At 47.0% G+C, this 22,425-nt stretch overlaps 1 protein-coding gene across 6 annotated transcripts in view; it reads right to left on the bottom strand.

Moving 5' to 3' along the window:
• Positions 1-22,425, bottom strand: part of LOC129841302 (F-box/WD repeat-containing protein 7) — a 178,217-nt gene that overhangs the window by 4,711 nt on the left and 151,081 nt on the right. For 3 of the 6 annotated variants that reach the window (XM_055909506.1, XM_055909508.1, XM_055909510.1), the window contains 7 exons: positions 18,453-18,587; positions 14,376-14,499; positions 13,988-14,127; positions 12,647-12,760; positions 4,663-4,844; positions 3,437-3,662; positions 1,593-1,803 (listed from right to left, as the gene is read on the bottom strand). In XM_055909506.1, coding sequence (XP_055765481.1) covers positions 1,593-1,803; positions 3,437-3,662; positions 4,663-4,844; positions 12,647-12,760; positions 13,988-14,127; positions 14,376-14,499; positions 18,453-18,587 — 1,132 coding nt within the window. The remainder of the gene's footprint in view (positions 1-1,592; positions 1,804-3,436; positions 3,663-4,662; positions 4,845-12,646; positions 12,761-13,987; positions 14,128-14,375; positions 14,500-18,452; positions 18,588-22,425) is intronic. The other 3 variants (XM_055909505.1, XM_055909509.1, XM_055909511.1) reach the window with 1 other exon arrangement.

The following is a 22,425-nucleotide window of genomic DNA, read 5'->3' as shown; positions in this document are numbered from 1 at the left end:
TGTACATAATCAAATAATTCCTTCATTTTGGGTCAGTCAGTGGTCAGGTATTCTGCCACTGTGTACTCTCTGTTTAGGGCCAAATACCATTCTAGTCGTCGCTGTTTTTTTGTAAAAAGTCTTTCCAATGTGTCAAGTAATTATCTTTTTGTTTTCTCATGATTTGGTTGGGTCTAATTGTGTTGCTGTCCTGGGGCTCTGTTTGTGTTTGTGAGCAGAGCCCCAGGACCAGCTTGCTTAATTAAGGGGCTCTTCTCCAGGTTCATCTCTTTGTAGGCGATGGCTTTGTTATGGAAGGTTTGGGAATCGCTTCCTTCTAGGGAGTTGTAGAATTTAACGGCTCTTTTCTGGATTTTGATAATTAGCGGTTATTGGCCTAATTTTGCTCTGCATGCATTATTTGGTGTTTGTGAATTCTTGGTTGGTGAGCGGACCCCAGACCTCACAACCATAAAGGGCAATGGGTTCTATAACTGATTCAAGTATTTTTTTTAGCTAGATCCTAATTGGTATGTCGAACTTTATGTTCCTTTTGATAGCATAGAATGCCTTTCTTGCCTTCTCTCTCATCCTCATACAGGGCCATCACCCCTTTCACCCCTCCTCTCACATCCTCCCCTCTTCTCTCTCATTCTAAAACAGGGCGATATCTATTCCCTTTGTTCCAAGGGGAGGGGACACGTGTGAGTTGTAGTTCCATGGGAATGGTTGGGTTTGTAGTTCACTAATAAGGCCATTTGGGGGGAAATTAGCACTGGCAGGAAACAGTGCAGCTGCACAGTAAGGGTTTCTCCATTTCTCCCCATTCAAGGTAACAGTACTTAGTGCTAATGGCTGAGAGAACTGTTACACTAACATCCAGAGCCAGGGAAATGATCCCTATCTGAAGAGTGGCTGGCCGGCTGGCCCACAATGTGTTGGCGCCGTTTGGCCATGCACAGCCAAGCACATCATTGAGTGAATATCCGAGAGCAACAGCCTTTTGCTCGGGTCCAAAATTGGCCAATTCCAGACATTTTCCCCACTTACAGATAAAAGGAGGTTGTAGAGTTGTCTGCGGTGGATGGTGGAGTTAAGGGAGTTTCCCCCCATACCATGTAAAACATTTTGAGAGTCAATGACGCACTATATAAGTCATATCAAATGAACCAATCAATCAAACATGGTTATATTTACAAACCACCAAACAGAAGAAAACAGGCTGAAAAAGGGAGGGACTACCTGAACTTGTCCAATGAGAAACACCCGTTTTCATTTTCCATTGCTAAGCGTTTTACTTCGTTGTTCTTTAATGAATACAACCCTGTTCCAACGAAGGCGTTGACGACAGACTCGCCTTGCAACGTCTCCAGGCACTACGCGTGTCTGTGGGAAGGACGAAGACTCACCTTGCAACGTCTGCAGGCACTACGCGTGTCTGTGGGAAGGACGAAGACTCACCTTGCAACGTCTGCAGGCACTACGCGTGTCTGTGGGAAGGACGAAGACTCACCTTGCAACGTCTGCAGGCACTACGCGTGTCTGTGGGAAGGACGAAGACTCACCTTGCAACGTCTGCAGGCACTATGTCTGTGGGAAGGACAAAGACTCACCTTGCAACGTCTGCAGACACTGTCCCGTCTTGATGTCCCAGATCTTGACGGTGGAGTCGGCGTTACCCGAGACCAGGATGTTGTCTTTGAGCTCCATGCCGCTGGTGAGGGACTGGTGACCCGTCAGAGTGTGGATGCAGTTCCCCGTCTCCACATCCCACACCCGGATAGACGTGTCCAGGCTCCCACTCACCACGTGGATCCCATCAAACTGGAGGGGTGGAAGGAGGATCCAGTTATTGCGGTACATTCCGTTTGACACCAACGGATTCCAGTCATTTCTATTCTAGCATGGAATCTATCAATAGAATGTATTCATGAAGCCCTTTTTCCATCAGCAGTTATCAGAGAGGCTTTACAGTACCCTGGGACAGAACCCAAAGAGCAAGCCACACAGAGGAGGATCCACTTATATATTACAATAAAATGTCATGTAAAATAATGAATTCTACGTTGGAATTCAGATCGGATGTGTCTGATGAATCCATTGAATCGGAGTCAAATAAGGCTTTTCTAGATACTATTCCATTAGATATAATGAATTAAATTCATTAGCATTCATATAATATATCACACTAATTCATTAGATCTAATTAATTGTATAGATGTGTACAGCTTTTTCAAAGTCAGAGTCACATAGAGTGTATAGAGTGGATGGCATATCTGTCCATCTGAACAGTAAACCTCTCTCTCTCTCCCTCCCCTATTCCCTATTCAGATGAACTACTTTTGAGCCTGGTCAAAAGCAGTGCACTATAAAGGGAAAAGGGAGACATTTGGGATGCAGCCTCTCTCTCTGAAGGTGATAGTTGTGGCTCTAAACTGCTCCGTTATCACAGAGAGAGAGAGAGCGAGAGAGATGTAAAGGGAGAGGACATCTTCGAGGACACAAGGCAGAGGAATCCATTAACCTTCTAACACTACTACTACTCTGTGTGTGTGTGTGTGTGTGTGTGTGTGTGTGACCCAGACTCACACCAATGTTCTGTTTATATAATGTTACTGCAACGTAGAAAGAGAGGGAGTTGAGAAAAACCCATCGTACTGCTGCTCTGCTGCCTTGGATACAACAGACAGAGGGACTATTTTGTTGTGGCTCTTTCCCAACCAGTGTGGTTCACATGGCAACCACCTTATCATATTGTGGAATGGCGGTTCTAAGCACCAACGGCAAACACTGTTTTAAAGGGCTCTGGGTTCTAAGTCCTCCGAGGTCTATCGTTCTTGTTTTATGGACTCGTTAGGCACTGTATGAACCAGATGAGACCCTGTTGTACACTTTCAAAAGAGATGATTATAATTTACACCAAACTGTACAGTGGATATATGAAGGGATTTGATTTGAGTAGAGGATGACGACGTGCTAAATTGATTGGTTTCGTGTTTTATCCCTAGAGGGCTGCCAAATAGTAGGACATAAAAGGAAAGTAAAAATAGTGATGTTTGAGTTGGGGCGGGGCGCTCTTTGATGAGAAGGGCTTGATTTTGCACAGTTTAAATGCACAGTTTAAATACACGGTTCACTTAGAGGACTGTAGATTAAAATCCAATAGACTAAGTCACTACACAAATCTTCAGACATAAATGACATGCTGGAATCTGTGGGTGCGTATGAGTGTAAGTGAGCGTGTGTGGCAGGTAGCATAGCGGTTAAGAGCGTTGGGCCAGTAACTGAAAGGCTGCTGGTTCAAATCCCAGAGCTGACTAGGTGAAAAATATGTCAATGTGCCCTTGAGCAAGGCACGTAACCATAATTGCTCCTGTAAGTCGCTCTGGATAAGAGCATCTGCTAAATTACTCAAATGGAAATAAATACGAGACAGCACGTGTACACAGACCCCTACCTGTAGTGAGTACACTCTGTTGGTGTGGCCCTGCAGCGTGTGGAGGCAGGTCTCAGTCTCGGGGTCCCAGACCTTGACCATGAAGTCGTAGGCCCCGCTGACCACCCTGCGGCCGTCGTACTGGACGCAGCGCACCGCCGCCACGTGGCCCATGAGGACGTGTAAACACTGGCCCGTCTCGACGTTCCACACGCGCAGCGTGGCGTCGCGAGAACCACTCACCACCCTGGGAGAAGAAAGAGGAGACGGATTGACGAGACATCAACATTCAAAACACTAGTCTATTCCTGCAGGACATTATCAAATCTAAAGTTAGTTGGCTGGCTGGCTGAATGTCTGAGAATTACAGGCTGAGTGTTTATGGCTCAAATCTACTGGTTAGATTGGATTCATATAGGATCAAGGCAATTGCTTTTATGTTCGTGTGGGAAAAGGGAGCAGTTCGTGTGACAGCTTTGATGGGAATCTTGACAAACCTAATGGTGTTTTTGCCAGGGCCTTGCAGACACGTATCCTTCATGTTGGTGATTTACTGGCAGTAAATGCAATAGGTTGACCTCTAGCCCTCATTCCCATAATGACAGTTGATGAAAGCAAAACAGGAAATACGTAAATAAGATTGTAGCCTTCTCATTCTGACAAAGAACATCTTCGAGTTTCGCCATCGTCATGCTGGTACATGAACGTACACAAAACCCCCAGGACACAATACCCACCCCCTCCTAAACCTGCAACCCCACCGGCACAGAAAGCGGAAAAACAGGCTCATAAAGAATTGAGAGGCGTACACCATAAGTTACAAAATGGCTTCCGGCATCCAGCACCGACAAAGATGGAAATCACCGTTCTTCCACTGTCAAGCCCTGCAGCCGCCAGAGGCCCTTCACTTCCTCCGCGTGAGTAATCAAAATGTTACACAGAACACATCGGCCCCGAGGCAGGAAGAGCACTAGAGGAGTGGCAGGCGGATCACTTAGACGGCCACTTTGGTTCTATTCAAGGTTCTATTCAGTCCCTATGAGACCCTAAGTACACTTCATGAGGCACATTGGCATGTTGTGGTGTTGAGGCTGATGTGTTTTCTACTGCCTGGGTACAGTATGCTTGTAATACATGTTGTTTTGATGCCAGGAATAGAATAGAGTATGTTTCTCAACTCGTGTCGGACAACTACTGGTCCATTTGAACGATAACAACCTGTGGGGGAACAGTCACTCAGTACATACGTTTTCTCGTGCAGGTGCATACAGCGCACCGTTGAGGTATGCCCGTACAGGGTGTGGATACAGTCGCCCGTCTCTGCGTTCCAGACCTTGAGCGTCCGGTCGGTGGAGCCGCTGATGATGATGTTGTCCCTCATCTGGGACGACCACACGCCCCCCGTGTGGCCCACCAACGTCCTCAGACACTGCAGAGAGAAGATCTCTCAGTCTAGATACTTCACAATGACAAACAGAAAACACACCTCATTATGCATACTCCATGCTATGACAGATTCACATAGATGGGAGCCACACATTGGTGGTGGACGTGGTGAGTTCCCCTCCCTTCCCAAGTAATTATATAAATCCATTTCCCTCAAGTTTGAGATTGACCCTCCGATGATTGGATGGAAGTCCAGTTGAAGACAGGATGAGATACCAGGCTGAGATCACGTTCCATTCAGAAGGTATAACAAAGTGAATTTAAATTGATCTGACCTTTCCTAAAAAAAACTCTAGTCAAGTCAATCCACATGTAACTGCAGCACAGGGGGGATAAAATGTATTATATTGACCTTTCCTCCGCCTTAGGGAATTGCTTTATACTTATCTACAGTTGAATGAGGAGCCATTTCCTTCTGTTGTTCCAAGAAGATGGCAGTCCTGGGGTTCAAATACTTTCTCTGGGCTTTATTGAGCTTTGCTGGTGCAATCTAACCAACACATTAGCCGGAAAAGTGCAAAAGCCGACCATCTGACAACGCCAGGCAGACTCGAGCAACCACTAAGTATTCGAACGATTTCAAATAGTATTTGAACCCAAGTCTGGAGTACAGGTGGTGACAAAGCCTTCACAAAAAAGAGACCCATTCTTCCTAATTTGCAAAGCGAGATTAGCTATTGATTACAGTACAGTGATTAAAGAAATCTTTCCAATCTATTCTATTCAATTTGTAACGGCTTCCATAGCCCTTATCCCACTAAATGTAATTATCCCTCGAATTTAATTAGATTTTTTGGGATGGGATGGTAAACCAGTCTGTTCCGGGGGCGTTATGATCCGTGCCGGGACGTGTTGGAGGGTGTAAAACACGTGACCTCCTGACTGAAGCTGATAAAGTGGCGAGCGTCCAGCGACCGTCAAGGCAAAGCGGGAGCAGGGGTTTTACTGAGGTGAGTGAGTAGGGTGTAACTGCAGTCGCTCTCTCACGCTCCCATCTCAGTTACACTCTCCATCCATCGCCCTTGCTCTCCTGTGATAAACAGGGACGCTTCATTAACTTTGGGACGTAACCTTTTCTCTCCAATGTCACAAGCTATTTATTTTATCCATCTAACTGCAGTCAGGCCTCCATTCGCTCAGCTTCATAACGGTTATATTGCAGGAAGAGGAGGAGGAGGGGCAATTAGTAATGGTTCCAAGCAGGATATAATGAGATGAAAGCTTCTGCTATGACTGAGCGAGATGGTCACCATCTAACAGTGACTGTCAACGACAGTAAACGGTCAAATAAATAATGGGTAAAATACAGTTGAGTTTTTTGGCATGTTGTTCTGTCAGCTGTCAACATAGTACCAGGTTGTGGTCATGAATGCATTGAATGAGATCAATATTACATGTATACACATTTTTGACTGCATCACACCAAAACACAGTCCTGAGTCAAAGTACACAACACACAGCAAGTCTGTTACCAGGGTGATGGATTCCCAAGCAAAACAAGCCCAGGGTTCTGACATTCGGGTTCCAAGAACGTGTAAGCTTTCTCTCCTGCTCTCGGGTGATTATAGCCTACTTCAGAGTCAAGGAGAGAAGGACCCCTGAAAGTGGAGGCTTAGGTGTCTATTTATCTGCCTGTGTTGAACAAATATGAAGAGGCATCTCTCTGCGTCTCAGAGGAAGATTAGGCATTCTTCCTCGAGGGCCTGTTAGGGGCTGGTTTGAAGACCAGGGTTTGATCAAGTGCTCCATTTTTGCATTACACTTCCTTCCTGAATCCTTTGATCCTTGGCGTTAAAATGTTGGAAAGGTACCCTGTGTTGCTCTTCCCCACAGTTATCTTTCAATTGGGGCGACCATTTTGTTTTTCTACTGCGACTGCTGACAGTTGTCTCCTTCCCATAATGGTCACCTTTCCCAGAAGGCATAGTCTTCAGAACAGAAAAAACCCAGACAAAACCAGGTCGGTAAGTGAGGATGCCAACAGACAGGTGATGCTAACTGAAGGTAAAAGGCTAGCCAGCTAGCCCCGGGAGATAAACAAACAGGGCCTATTACAAGGCTATGAGAAAGCGGCACAGTGCAAAATAACAAGATGGTCACATATACTAGGCTAGACAACGTTAGCGGGAAACTCAGACTAGGCCAGATTGCAGACCTTGTTGTGTTTATCAGAGAGAGCTCACAGTCCAGCAGAGGTCAGATGTAAAGGAGCCTATATGCTGGAGAGGAATGTTTGTGTACAGAGGTGTTTTTCTTGCTGCCGCCTGCATTTGAACAGACCTGGTGGTTACCCAAGAACTCATTATGACTCAGAGGTACAGAGAGAGTGGGAGCAGTAGAGGGAGGGACAGAGTGGGGAAGGGAGAGAGTGGGAGCAGTAGAGGGAGGGAGAGAGTGGGAGCAGTAGAGGGAGGAAAAACATGAAAGAGAGAGATGTCCTTTCAAGGACAATGAGGGAGAGATAAAGTGAATAAACCGAGAGAACAAGGGTTTTTCCAGCACTGTGCAAATGGCCCCGCGACACACAGGAGAAGGGTGTAAACTCAACACGATAAGACCTCCGCATGCATTCCTGGGTCTTGATGATACGGCCTCAGAAGTTTCTGTTTGACGGTCAACACAGACCTGGCGTTGATCCATGTTAGTCACGCTCTCAGCTGTGATCCCACATCTAGCTAGTGGGGACATGCCAGGTCTGGATACGACGATTAGTATGAACATAATAACATAGGCTAACAGTCTCTCACAACGACACACATGTCAAAACACAGTCTACAAAGACGAGACATGACCCAACCAGAACAATCAATTTAGATTCGCAATCAAATAAACATTGAATGTGATGCTTCAGTTCAATAGATGTAGGTCTCATATACAAGGAGATCAATGGCCTCATTATGGAGTCTGGAGCTTCACATGTTATTATCTGAGGTGAAGGTGCAACAGGAACACACAGCTAGAGTGTGTGTGTGTGTGTGTGTGTGTGTGTGTGTGTGTGTGTGTGTGTGTGTGTGTGTGTGTGTGTGTGTGTGTGTGTGTAGCATCTGGCATAACAGAAGATGTCTTTCCTCTCTGTAATAGAGGGAATCTGCCTGCCTGCCAGGCTGTTTGCCTGCCATTTTAGATCAGCCTGACAGGCAGCGGAGTGTGTGTGACAGGCAGCAGAGTTGTCTGTTGACGGGCACAAGGACTTTCACTGCTCTAGCACACAGACAGACAGCCTTTGAAGCACTGGGTGCGTGTACAGTGTGTGTGTACTGTGTGTGTAGATCGAAGCTTGACAGCTCTCATTGAAAGCGAAGGACAGCAAAGACAAAAGGTGCATGCCTAAGATGGACTCAGCAGCCCGCACCATATTCCACGACAACATCTGATCGCTAGGCTACTGAAGAGAGACAGACTGAGGAAAACTAACAGACAATTTAAAGTCTGGGGCTGCAGTAAACAAAATGCTAATATGTAAAAAAAATAAAATAGAGCATCAACAATGAAGCCAAACCGAAGCAGCTCTCCCTCTAAGCCCAGACCATCATTTCACGGCATTGTGGTTTCTAGCCTCCTCTTCTTCAGTCTCAAAGCAAACGCTTTTAACAGAACTCCAATTGCGCCCTGTTATCTTACTTAACCGTAGAGCAATGCGGAATTCCAGGTTCGTGCTTCCCAAATGGCACCCTATGCCCTTTATAGTGCCCTATTGTGGGCTCTGGTCAAAGGTAGTGCACTATAAAGGGCATAGGGTGCCATTTGGGACGCAAGCCAGTCTCTCAAGGAGATGAGTCAAGGAAGCGTTTGTAGAGTAATCTGCTAGTGCAATCATGTCTTGATTGCTCACAGTGGGGTGTCTTGATTCACTCCCATACTGTATGATAGTACTGACGGAGTGAGAGGGAAAACCTCTGGTATCTAAAGGACAAGAATAACAATCCTAGTCTTAGATAATGATGGAATCTTTCATTGGCGACATGAAAGGCTAAATTCCACAACAGCGGAAGATCCATGATCTGATCTGAAGAAATTCTGCCGTGACGCACAATGGAAATGAAGCGGTAAATGTTGTTGGATGGGATACGTTGTACACGCGAGCCATGTCTAACAGGGAAAATCTATGGAGACATTACAGCACCAGACACGTGTCTTTGTTCCAAGCGATGTATCAATGCCAGGTGCTACTTTGAGAAATGCAACTGGGGGACTGAACATGCCATAAAAGGAATAGAGGTCCATAACATGAGTTCTAAACAGTAGGCTTTGCACTGCGTTTGTTCTCTACATTAGAACATGTTCAGCAGAATATTTCATTCACTCGACTACTCCCCTTCTCCACCGGTCAGGGACAGAACCCTCGCCAAAAGTAGAGCACTATATACGGAATAGGGTTTCATTTTGGACACAAGCTTGGTCTACTGAATCCAGTGGCTGGGATAATGAAGTCATATTCAAACTGCACATTCGTTTTGGGACAGAGGAATTCAAAGCACTCTAGGTGTGACATTCTTGTCTGTGCCAGCTCATCTTTACCAAAATAAAAGCTGAAGGACAACAGAATTAAAAAACACAAATCAATTGGAGATGGATGCTTCAGACGGACATGGAGGCCAGTCTAGAGACGGAGTCAACATAGTCTCTCTGTAATATCCCAGTAAAATGACAACGTAAGAGCGAAAACTTAGACCTCAACGTAGCACCTGGCATTGATACATCACTTGAAAGACTGAAATGCATGTCTTTCAAGGTCCATTTTGAAGCGTGGGTTTCTCTCTATCTCCTATTGATCCAGCGGTGAATAAGCCCTTAGTCTGGATGTTAGCTGCTGAAAGCTGGGTAGGAATAGGCTTCCCTGAGCTCCTGTGAGGCTGAAGGTTTACGCCACTTAAGCTGGGACTTGGAATGGAACGCCAATGTAGAAGGAGAGGAAACACACAGGCATAGCACACACACATGTACTCCCACACACAGTCATAACACACACACACACACACACACACACACACACACACACACACACACACACACGTACTCCCACACACACACACACGTACTCCCACACACACACACATGTACTCCCACACACACACACATGTACTCCCACACACAGGCATAACACACACACACACGTACTCCCACACACAGGCATAACACACACACGTACTCCCACACACCGGCATAACACACACACAGGCATAACACACACACACACACGTACTCCCACACACACACACACACAGGCACAACACAGGCATAACACAGGCATAACACAGGCATAACACACACACACACACACCACACAGGCATAACACACCTAAGAATAAATAAGAACACCCACAACCCAAGGTCAGATAATCTGTAAAGAGAGAGAAAGAGGAAAGAGAGAGAAGCTACAGTCCTGTCTGGCAGCCAGGCAGACATTATGTCTATTTGCTGTGGAAACAGAAGCAGGATCAGGAAGAAGAATGCGGTAGCAGCACTGGACTATTCCCTGGCAGGGGTCATCATGGGGTCAGGTCAAAACAAGCCTGGCTTGTCACGGTGAGGGATGATTGATGGTGAATATAAGGGCACTGCAGAGAGCGCGCGAGAGAGCAAAAGAGAGAGAGAGCGCGAGAGAGCAAAAGAGAGAGAGAGCGCGAGAGAGCAAAAGAGAGAGAGCGCTCGAGAGAGCAAAAGAGAGAGAGAGCGCGAGCTCGAGAGTGCTCGAGAGAGAGCAAAAGAGAGAGAGAGCAAAAGAGAGAGAGAGCAAAAGAGAGAGAGAGCAAAAGAGAGAGAGAGCAAAAGAGAGAGAGAGCAAAAGAGAGCGAGAGAGAGCAAAAGAGAGAGCAAAAGAGAGAGCAAAAGAGAGAGCGAGAGCGCAAATAAAGGAATTCAGTTTTTTCCTCTTCTTGCAATGGAGATCTATCCACCAGCGGTTTTAATGACTGATCTAGGATCAGCTCAAATTGCTTCAGTCCTGACTTCAGCAAACTAACTCATCTGGCCCAGGCGAAGATGGTCTCTTAGATTCTTCCAAACTGATTTGGATCAGCTCACCTTTCTACAGCTCTGACCTCGACTGTCATAATAAAATGAACAAATCTGGCACAGGAACAGCTGGTTGGGGCATAAAAGGCAACCAACCACACGGCAGGGAGGGGTGAGGGCGGTGTTTGTGGATCCAGCCCAGATGCATCGTGGGACATGGGAAAAGAATGGCCTCGGGCCAGCCTGCTGGGTTACGGTGACTAATCAGTACCAAGGGCATCTGTTCTGACCTCGGTCTTCACAGCATGGTGTGAGCAAGTCACTGCAGCACTAACCTGAGAGTTACAAGTCATCCGGATGGACATCATCCGGATGGACATTAATGGTGGTGGTGGGAAGAGAGACAATCCGCATGGCTTCACTATCAGATGCCCTTGGTACTGATCTGTTCACATCAGCACAACGCTGAGAGAGACCGACAGACTGTATAATCACTGCTTGGCTGAGTGCCCAATGCAATCAAAAGGGAGGAAGCTTTTCTGCGATGAGGCATGACGCTTTCAGTGTTTCAGTGTTTCATGCACCTGGGCACCACTGACACATTCAGAGTGTATTTGTAATTTTCCATGCAAGGATAGAACCACGTCTAAAACTTTTTGTTCCGTCCCTTAGTCGTTCTCCTCGCACTTTAAAAAGCCAGAGAGCTTTGTCCTAAAGGAGACATTTCATTAAGAGCTCCAGTGAAAATGGAGTCGGCGAAGACCAGGGAAGAGGTGATTTACAATACTCCCTGAGCCTCCCTACCTCTTGCTCTCCCTCTCTCAGCGAGGCCCACACCACGCCACCATTTTAGTAGACCCTATAAACCAGCAACACAAGGCCCGTGTCACCGCATCAGTCCCAGTCATGAATACCAACAGCCCCTCCCTCGCCTGTCTGACGACACAGATCTTTCACTGGCTCTCGGCACAATGGCTAAGGCTCAATCTCCAATGGTACCCAGTCCCCTATGTAGTGCACTACTTTTGACCAGGGCCCATAGGTGTCTGGTCAAAAGTAGTGCACTACATAGAGAATAGGGTGACATTTGGGACAAAAACTAAATGCAGGAGGAGGAAGAGAGAACAAAATGGATTCCAGACAATATGCTGCAGTATTGCAGGACAGGTGGTGTTATGTGCCAATGTTGAATGATGTCACTAATCAATTGCAATCTGGTCAGGGTCTCAGGGAGATTCTGGAGCGTCAAGTGGTATAATTTGTGTAAAATCTCCAGTATACTGTAGCCTATGCATTTGAGTAAACCTTAAATGCAAAAATCAATACAAACCCTTGATCGTGAATCTGAGGTATTGAGTGAAGACACACTAAGTCATTTAAAGAGCTCATTCATCCCCCTCCTCTCCCCTGTAACTATTCCCCAGGTCGTTGCTGCAAATGAGAACGTGTTCTCAGTCAACTTACCTGGTAAAAAAAAAAAAAAAAAAAAAAGAGCTGCCATAGCATGTGGACTGACTTCCTGCTAACATGCTTCATTACAGATCAATGAGACGGTAATGAGAAATACACGAGCTGTAATGAGTTCCTTCAGAATAGGAACTCATTACAATGCGTATGCATTCCACATAACACTGAGATGCAGTGGGATGGAACAACCAATGAGACTTAGTGACACTTTATCGCTTTTTAAACTCCTATTCATAATCTCCGGAACCAAACTATACCAATCTACAACTGAGACAATGGCGATTTTCTACATTCTGTAGTCAAAAAGGTTTGGACCAGTTTCAATGTGGGGGTTGGAGAGCGAGGGATGAGTGACAGTCTTACCTTTCCTGTGACAGCCGACCAGACCTTGAGCGAGTTGTCATCAGAGCCGCTGACGATGCGGTTACCACAGAACTGGAGGCAGGTGATGACATGGTCATCATGACCCTTAAGCACCTGGAGAGGACGGAGGGATGGAGAGGAGAAGAGGGAGGGAAGGAGAGAGAGATGGATGACAGGTAGGGAGGGAGGGATGGAGAGAACAGGAAGAGAGAGGGATACAGCGGAGAAGGAGAGGACGGAATGAGGGAGAATAAGATAAAATGTCAAGAACCAAACAGGAACAATGACAAGGCTGTATTTCTCCAGACACCAAAGACTTGAGGTAAATGTCACGACGGCGCTTTGCAGGTGTACAGAGACCCCAGTTCAAAAAAGACTTGAGTGTATGTGTGTGTAAACTCAGCTGATGGACACGGGGGTCACAGAACTGCCGACTCGGCGAATGACAGCGCGCGTTACAGACGGACGCAGGGGAGTGAAGAGCAAGCGCGGTAACCATGGTTACGCCAGCCATTCCTTCTAGTCACAAAAGGAACTGAGGGCTTTTTGAAATTGGCTAAATTAGCCATACGAGGCATATTACTCTCCCTTGCTAGTCAAGCTCAATTTAAACTCTGAAAACAGGAGAGGCCCGAAACACTCAAGAAACAGCAGTTTGATGTAGAAGTAGAATTGAGGTCATGTCGAGCTCTAGAGAATAACTACCATAAAAAAAACTATCTATAAGAACTGCAATTACCAAAATCTCCTTTAGGAGAGGTTGAGAACTGACCCACCGGCTTCCAATAAAACCCAGCATAAGAGCCTTATCGACTTGGACGCCTGATCTAATTCAAAGCCGCTTTATATAAAATCCATACGAGTCTCAAGGGAGTGTTCAGATATAATGAAACCGTCTAATAAGGAACGAAGAAAGGCTTTAGATTCTAAGTTTTATACAAAACCACCAACTCCAAAGTTGAGAACTGAAAGAGAATTAAATACTGTGGGCTACTGATGAACGCAAATAAAATGATCTATATTATAAACTGGGTGGTTTGAGCCCTAAATGTTGATTGGCTGACAGCTGTGGTATATCAGACTGCATACCACAGGTATGACAAAACATGTATTTTTACATTAGTAATCAGTTTATAGTAGCAATAAGGCACCTTGGGGGTTTGTGGTATATGGCCAATATACAACGGCTAAGGCCTGTATCCCGGCACTCCGCGTTGTGTTGTGCCTAAGAACAGCCTTTAGCCGTGGTATATTGGACGTATACCACAAACCCCCAAGGTGCCTTATTGTTTAATTATATAAAATGTTGAGAATAAGGGGAAGCAAAGACAAAATGTCTACCTTGGGTGATCGGAGGTCTCCTCTCCTCCAGTTGGTGTCTATCCTATGCTGTCTGATGTACGCACACTTCCAGGGGCTGTGGGTGAAGCCCGGCTTGGTGATTTTCCTCTTCTTGAAGGCTAGAGGCTCATCAATGCCTGCTTGTGAAGAGATGAGAGGAGAGGAGCAGTGTCAGTCCGAGACTGCGTCAGAAAGCAGAATATCTACCATTTGCTCAGGCCATTGTCAATCTAGTCTGACCATTGTTCAAGATTGATCACATTGGTCAATGTTGGTGTCAATCATGGTCTGAAACTACTGCAGCATGTTCCTTTTGGCCAGTACTTGTGCCTGTCATGCCCGTATACAAGTTCAGTGATTCCAATTGGCTAAGTGCGTCTAGACTGACCCTCCTCCCGGCACTTCTCCCTCCAGAGGAGGTTGTCCTCAGCCAGGATCCGCCAGTAACGACAGGTCTGAGCGGCCTGCAGCAGGTCCTTGGGCTCAAGGAACGACAGCACGTACAGGGCCAACTGACGGAGGAGAGGAAGGATGGAGGGAAGGAGAGAGAGAAGGTTATTTTACAGCGTAAGGGCGTTGCCGTGGTTGAGTGGGTGGTCTGGGTCTAGTTGACCAACACCACACCTCCTAAAATACCAGTGCTCTATAATTCAATAGCAGTGCTCTACAACTCAAACATACCTCATCCCCAAGCCATTATTGACGATCCAGAGCAATTGAGAGCGTTTGAAAGTGTTTCATCGATGCAGCACAGCAGAACCACTGATTGTGTATTGAGTTGGTTACATAACAGGGTACTACAGGGTGTCTTCGTCTTACTACATGTCTCAGTCTCATCCATATATGGATACCACTGAACTGCCCCCAGGGTTTGTTCTGTTGGAGCTTCTTTACTCTGCCTAGTGCCTACCACACCCTATCACACTCCCGCCTGAGAGACAGAGAGAAAACAGAGAAGAGCGAGAGAAGAGAAAAAAACGGCGAGAGAGAAACGAGAGAGTGGGAGAAAAAGAGTGAGAGAGAAAGGAGCAAGAGAAAAGAGAGAAAAAGAGAAGAGAAGAGAGAGCAAAAAAAGAGGACAAAAAGAGAGGAGCGAAAAAAGAGAAAAGAGGAGAAAAGAGAGGAGAGAGAAAAGGAGGAGAAAAGAGATAAGAGGAGAAAAGAGGAGAGAAGGAGAAAAGAGGAGAAAAGAGAGGAGAGAGAAAAGGAGGAGAAAAGAGAGAAGAGGAGAAAAGAGGAGAGAAGGAGAAAAGAGGAGAAAAGAGAGGAGAGAGAAAAGGAGGAGAAAAGAGAGAAGAGGAGAAAAGAGGAGAGAAGAGGAGAAAAGAGGAGAGAAAAGAGAGGAGAGAAAAAAGAGGAGCGAAAAAAGAGAAGCAAAAAAAGAGAGGAGAAAAGAGAGAAGGAGAAAAGAGAGAAGGAGAAAAGAGAGAAGGAGAGAGAGAGAAAAGAGAGAAGGAGAGAGAGAGAAAAGAGAGGAGGAGAGAGCGAAAAGAGCAGGAGAAAAGAGAGTAGAGAAAGAAAAAGAGAGGAGAAAAGAGAGAGCAAAAAAGAGAGCAAAAAAGGGGAGAAAAGAGAGGAGAGAGAAAAGAGAGGAGAAAAGAGAGGAGAGAGAAAATAGAGGAGGAGAGAGCGAAAAAATAGGAGAAAAGAGGACAGAGAAAAGAGAGGAGGAGAGAGGAGAAAAGAGAGGAGAAAAGAGAGGAGGAGAGAGAGGAGAAAAGAGAGGAGAAAAGAGAAAAGAGGAGAAAAGAGAGGAGGAGAGCGCAAAAAACGAGGGGAAAAGAGAGGAGGGACAAAAGAGAGAAGGAGAAAAGAGAGAAGGAGAAAAGAGAGAAGGAGAGAGCGAAAATAGAGGAGAGAGAAAAGAGAGAACAAATGGGAAGCAAAGCAGAAACAGCTAAATGGGAAGAAACAAGTAACAGTGACAGGGAGCAAGACAGGCTGCCTGAGGCACCAACCTCTGCTAAACAAGGTAACCGTGACAGGGAGCAAGACAGGCTGCCTGAGGCTCCAACCTCTGCTAAACAAGGTAACAGTGAGAGGGAGCAAGACAGGTTGCCTGAGGCTCCAACCTCTGCTAAACAAGGTAACAGTGACAGGGAGCAAGACAGGTTGCCTGAGGCTCCAACCTCTGCTAAACAAGGTAACAGTGACAGGGAGCAAGACAGGCTGCCTGAGGCTCCAACCTCTGCTAAACAAGGTAACAGTGACAGGGAGCAAGACAGGCTGCCTGAGGCTCCAACCTCTGCTAAACAAGGTAACAGTGACAGGGAGCAAGACAGGCTGCCTGAGGCTCCAACCTCTGCTAAACAAGGTAACAGTGACAGGGAGCAAGACAGGCTGCCTGAGGCTCCAACCTCTGCTAAACAAGGTAACAGTGACAGGGAGCAAGACAGGCTGCCTGAGGCTCCAACCTCTGCTAAACAAGGTAACAGTGACAGGGAGCAAGATAGGTTGCCTGAGGCACCAACCTCTGCTAAACAAGGTAACAGTGACAGGGAGCAAGACAGGCTGCCTGAGGCTCCAACCTCTGCTAAACAAGGTAACAGTGACAGGGAGCAAGACAGGCTGCCTGAGGCTCCAACCTCTGCTAAACAAGGTAACAGTGAGAGGGAGCAAGACAGGCTGCCTGAGGCACCAACCTCTGCTAAACAAGGTAACAGTGACAGGGAGCAAGACAGGCTGCCTGAGGCACCAACCTCTGCTAAACAAGGTAACAGTGACAGGGAGCAAGACAGGTTGCCTCATGCACCAACCTCTGCTAAACAAACAGTCTGAAGGGGCTTGGCCACTGAAGCAAGCTGAGGGGAGGCTATTTAGAGCATTTATGGAACATTACAGACTACTTCCCACACATCTCCCTTCACTCCCTCCCTCCCTCCCCCATTACAGACTACTTCCCACACATCTCCCTTCACTCACTCCCTCCCCCATTACAGACTACTTCCCACACATCTCCCTTCACTCATTCCCTCCCCCATTACAGACTACTTCCCACACATCTCCCTTCACTCCCTCCCTCCCCCATTACAGACGATTCCACACCTTGCCTTTCTCTCCCCTCTTCCCCTCCCCGTCCAGACCTCCCTCACACCTGACAGACAGGAGGCAGGTGCCAGACTGAGACAGCCACTCTGTTAAGGACCTCTCTGAGGACACCAGATAGATCCCCTGAGAGCATCGAGTCCTGAACAGAGACACATTGGCCTGGTGTTATTAGTCATCTGTTTGAGCAAAGGGTGACACACCCACTGAAAGGTGCCATTAAGGCCATTTCCAATGAGTTAAGTGGAGATAAGAAGACAGCTCAGGGAGCTTTCAGTTTTCAGCTCTGGGCAACAGGGATGGATGGATGGATGGGAGAGTGCAGTTGGGGGAGTTAAAGAGGTGGTTCTCACTTCTTTAGGAGGTAGAAAAGCAAGTGGGTAGAGAGGCGTTAGAAAGAGAGAGGGAGGAGAAAGAAGGGGTTACAAAGAGAGAGGGAGGAGGAAGGGGTTACAAAGAGAGAGGGGAGGAGAAAGGGGTTACAAAGAGAGAGGGGAGGAGAAAGGGGTTAGAAAGAGAGAGGGAGGAGGAGAAAGGGGTTAGAAAGAGAGAGGGAGGAGGAGAAAGGGGTTAGAAAGAGAGAGGGAGGAGGAGAAAGGGGTTAGAAAGAGAGAGGGAGGAGGAGAAAGGGGTTACAAAGAGAGAGGGAGGAGAAAGGGGTTAGAAAGAGAGAGGGAGGAGGAAGGGGCTAGAGAGGGAGGAGGAAGGGGCTAGAGAGGGAGGAGGAAGGGGCTAGAGAGGGAGGAGGAAGGGGCTAGAGAGGGAGGAGGAAGGGGCTAGAGAGGGAGGAGGAAGGGGCTAGAGAGGGAGGAGGAAGGGGCTAGAGAGGGAGGAGGAAGGGGCTAGAGAGGGAGGAGGAAGGGGCTAGATAGAGAGAGGGAGGAGGAAGGGGCTAGAAAGAGAGAGGGAGGAGGAAGGGGTTGGAGAGGGAGGAGGAAGGGGTTGGAGAGGGAGGAGGAAGGGGTTGGAGAGGGAGGAGGAAGGGGTTGGAGAGGGAGGAGGAAGGGGTTGGAGAGGGAGGAGGAAGGGGTTGGAGAGGGAGGAGGAAGGGGTTAGAAAGAGAGAGGGAGGAGGAAGGGGTTAGAAAGAGAGAGGGAGGAGGAAGGGGTTAGAAAGAGAGAGGGAGGAGGAAGGGGTTAGAAAGAGAGAGGGAGGAGGAAGGGGTTAGAAAGAGAGAGGGAGGAGGAAGGGGTTAGAAAGAGAGAGGGAGGAGGAAGGGGTTAGAAAGAGAGAGGGAGGAGGAAGGGGTTAGAGAGGGGGGAGGAAGGGATTAGAAAGAGAGAGGGAGGAGGAAGGGGTTAGAAAGAGAGAGGGAGGAGGAAGGGGTTGGAGAGGGAGGAGGAAGGGGTTGGAGAGGGAGGAGGAAGGGGTTGGAGAGGGAGGAGGAAGGGGTTCGAAAGAGCTATAAAGGGGTTGTCACCTCTTTGGGCAGCAGGGAGATGAAGTCGCGTTGGAACTGCGGCTCAATGACCTGCATCATGTGTTTGACATGCGTGGGCTCACAGCTATCGATTAACTCATCCAGCGCCATCAGCTTCTCTGGGCCACTCCAGCTCTGAAAAACACACAGGAGGACAAGGGAGAGTAGGGTTAGATGGGATGTGTCGATGGTACACTACAGCTGTGGAATACACAGGACCAGTCAGGAGAGAAGTACATGGAGAGGACTTTATGTGTTGGTTGTGTTGATGGCACTTGATTGTAAAAGTAGTTGTTTTTAGTGTGTGTTACGTTGTATTGGCATACAAGGGTGCTTACTGGAAGTGTGGTGGAATGTAAAAGTGTTTGAAGCCAATTTGCATAGGTGTAGAAGTGTGAATATTTGTGTGCCAATGCATACACTAAATATACAAAAGTATATGGACGCCCCTTCAAATGAGTGGATTCGGCTATTTCAGCCACACCCGTTGCTGACAGGTGTATAAAATTGAGAACACAGCCATGCAATCTCCATAGACAAACACTGGCATTAGAATGGCCTGACTGAAGAGCTGTGACTTTTAACGTGGCACATTGTCATAGGATGTCACCTTCCCAACAAGTCAGTTCGTCAAATTTCTGCCCTGCCAGAACTGCCTCAGTCAACTGTAAGTTCTGTTATTGTGAATTGGAAACATCTAGGAGCAACAACGGCTTAGCCACAAAGTGGTAGGCCACACAAGCTCATAGAACGGGACCGCCGAGTGATGAAGCACGTAGTGTGTAAAAATAGTCTGTCCTTGGTTGCAACACTCACTACCTAGTTCCAAACTGCCTCTGGAAGTAACGTCAGCCCAAAAACTGTTTGTCGGGAGCTTCATGAAATGGGTTTCCATGGCCGGGCAGCTGCACACGAGCCTAAGATCACAATGCTCAATGCCAAGCGTCGGCTGGAGTGGTGTAAAGTTTGCTGCCATTGGACTCTGGAGCAGTGGAAGCGCGTTTTCTGGAGTGATGAATCACACTTCACTATCTGGCAGTCCGACAGACAAATCTGGGTTTGGAAGATGCCAGGAGAGCACCACCTGCCCCAATGCCTAGTGCCAACTGTAAAGTTTGGTGGAGGAGGAATAATGGTCTGGGGCTGTTTTTCATGGTTTGGGGTAGGCCTCTTAGTTCCAGTGAAGGGATATCTTAACACTACAGCATACAATGACATTCTAGACCATTCTGTGCTTCCAACTTTGTGGCAGTTTGAGGGAAGGCCCTTTCCTGTTTCAGCATGACAAAGAGGGCCATAGAGAAGTGGTTTGTCGAGATCGATGTGGAAGAATTTGACTGGCCTGCACAGAGCCCTGACCTCAACCTCATCGAACACCTTTGGGATGAATTGGAACGCCGACTGCGAGCCAAGCCTAATCGCTCACATCAGTGCCCGACCTCACGAATGCTGTTGTGGCTAAATGGAAGCAAGTCCCCGCAGCAATGTTCCGACATCTAGTGGAAAGCCTTCCCAGATGGGTGGAGGCTGTTATAGCAGCAAAGGGGGGACCAACTCCACATTAATGCCCATGATTTTGGAATGAGATGTTCGACGAGCAGGTGTCCACATACATTTGGTCATGTGTACGCAAGTGAATAACACATTCCCTGAACAGAAGCCAGTTAGCCCAAGGCACCTCGCCGCTAACTACACTGGCAACAGGCACATTAAAAGGCCATTTCCACATCAAGCGCCTGGCCTTCATCAGCACTGTTATTACCTAGCTATGCTCCGTGGGGGATTTCTCCTAGCTGAATATTCAGCACCGCTCACAGCCTGAAGCTCAAAGCCAAACTGTTGAGCTTAGCTAGCAAGGGCTGTAGTTGTAACTAGACCAAGTGTCTAGGTGCTGGGGCCAACGTCGTTTTCCTTTGGGAGAGCGCTCAAATGTAACACAGTGATTATAAGAGAGAAGGATGGAGGGAGGCATGGAGGATGGAAAGCATTGGGCATGTAAAGCATCGGTAATTTGGCAGTTAGACTGACGCCACCAGAGGAGCTGGCTGTGCTGGTAGTTAGGAAGGTAATCAGGGAGTTGGGTTCAAAGCAGTACTCCTCGAACCAGGGTAAAGGGTTGGATTACTGAGTGGTTACTCAGCGCTGGCTGGCAGGCGACTTAACACCCATTGGTTATGCCTCTGGGAATTAGCTTTCTGGGTAGAAACCCCGCTAGCTACAAAGCTTGCTTATGCTTGGCGGGTAACGCACCGAATGAAGGCACTGCTTACAAAGCATGGGTCAGTCAACCCTGGTTTTCAACCAGACGACATAACACCATGTTTCTTTCAAACCTCGTAAAGAGGATTGATTGAATTTCTCTCTCACTCCACAGGAAGCACAAAAGGGTCTGAGCATGCCAGGACAGGAGAGAGAGGAATGTACAGAACGCACGTTGTGGGTTTAGCAGCGTCTAATACAAGCTGTCAGACGAAAGGCAAAAATGGGGCCATAGCAGGTGAACTACGTCAATAGTCTCTCTCTCACGCTCTGTCATAAACCCACACACAGAGGGCGAGTTCTCACATGGACAAGCTATTTCACAGGATTAGTGGTTTTTGGGAACGATTAAGCGATAAATGCAGTGTTACAATATTTGACAACGGATGTCTGACTGAATTGTTTGATGCCGTGCCATGTCCCGGAGAGACAGGTTACTGATCTTAGAGGTAGTTGTTGCAGAAGTAAACAGAGCGGAAAAGACCGACCTTGAACGCAACATTGTTCTAAACAGCTGCGGAATTTTCACATTCTGAAGTAAGACTTACAGTAAAGTAAGTAAGACTTATTGACTTATTGTTATTGTTAATGAACTTGGCCTGACATCTCTATGCTGCAGTCTGGCTTCTGTGGCTGTAAATCGGTACAGGATGGGATTACATTTCACAATACAAGTAAACTGGTTTATTCACCAAACAGCGACGTGAAGAAAGTTAATCACCGCAATATTAGCAGAAGGATGTTGCCGACAGGAATGTTATTAGCTAATTGGCATTTTTTCGAATAAAATATTTCTTGACATTTAGTTGCGGTTATGCAGCCATTACCTTCAAATGCTTTGAAGACAGAGCTAAAGCTCTAATTTCTTTCCTGTTTATTTCCTCAAAGACTTGGCCTTTATGACTGTCAAAGTCAATACAGGCACAAAGCCTGCTGTAAAAAACTTTAGCGAAGAAGGTAGCAGCATTACAGCGAGTTGGTTGCCAAGTCAAATACCTCCCGGGTGGCGCAGTGGTCTAACTGCGATGCAGTGCTAGCTGCGCCACCAGAGTCTCTGGGTTCGCGCCCAGGCTCTGTCGCAGCCGGCCGCAACCGGGAGGTCCGTGGGGCGACGCACAATTGGCATAGCGTCGTCCGGGTTAGGGAGGGTTTGGCCGGTAGGGATATCCTTGTCTCAGTATGTAAAATGTGATAAAATGTATGCACTCTACTGTAAGTCGCTCTGGATAAGAGCGTCTGCTAAATGACTAAAATGTAAAAAAATGTAAATGTAAATAAACCCAGCATTGTTCCCATTTCGGATGAAAGGGGTGCTTACTGACGATGAATTTGATATTAACAAAATGCTGGAAACAAATCTCAGATGTCTGAGCACTAGTCATCATTATGGAGTTGCCTCAACACAAGGCATTTGTTGCCCTATCAAAAAAGCAGAGAAGGAACATTACGGCCGTGCCTGAAATGGCACCCTATTCCCTATATAATAAACTCCTTCTGACCTGAGGCACTACAGGAAGTACCTGAAAGGCATAAGGATATCTCTGTTGACTATTGGCTGTGACTTTAGAACTCGACCATAAGTTAATAAGTCATACGAAGCTGACTGGCCTAAAATGGCTTTGAAAGGATAACCTGAACAAAGATCACATCTGTTCAACTGTTGACATAGTACACATCGGGCGTTGGCTGCACAAATACAATATTGGAGCCTGTA

Source organism: Salvelinus fontinalis, chromosome 42 (assembly GCF_029448725.1).
Source record: "Salvelinus fontinalis isolate EN_2023a chromosome 42, ASM2944872v1, whole genome shotgun sequence".
Lineage (NCBI taxonomy): Eukaryota > Metazoa > Chordata > Actinopteri > Salmoniformes > Salmonidae > Salvelinus > Salvelinus fontinalis.
Note: the sequence above shows the minus strand (reverse complement) of the source record. Positions and strands in the feature narration are given on the sequence as shown.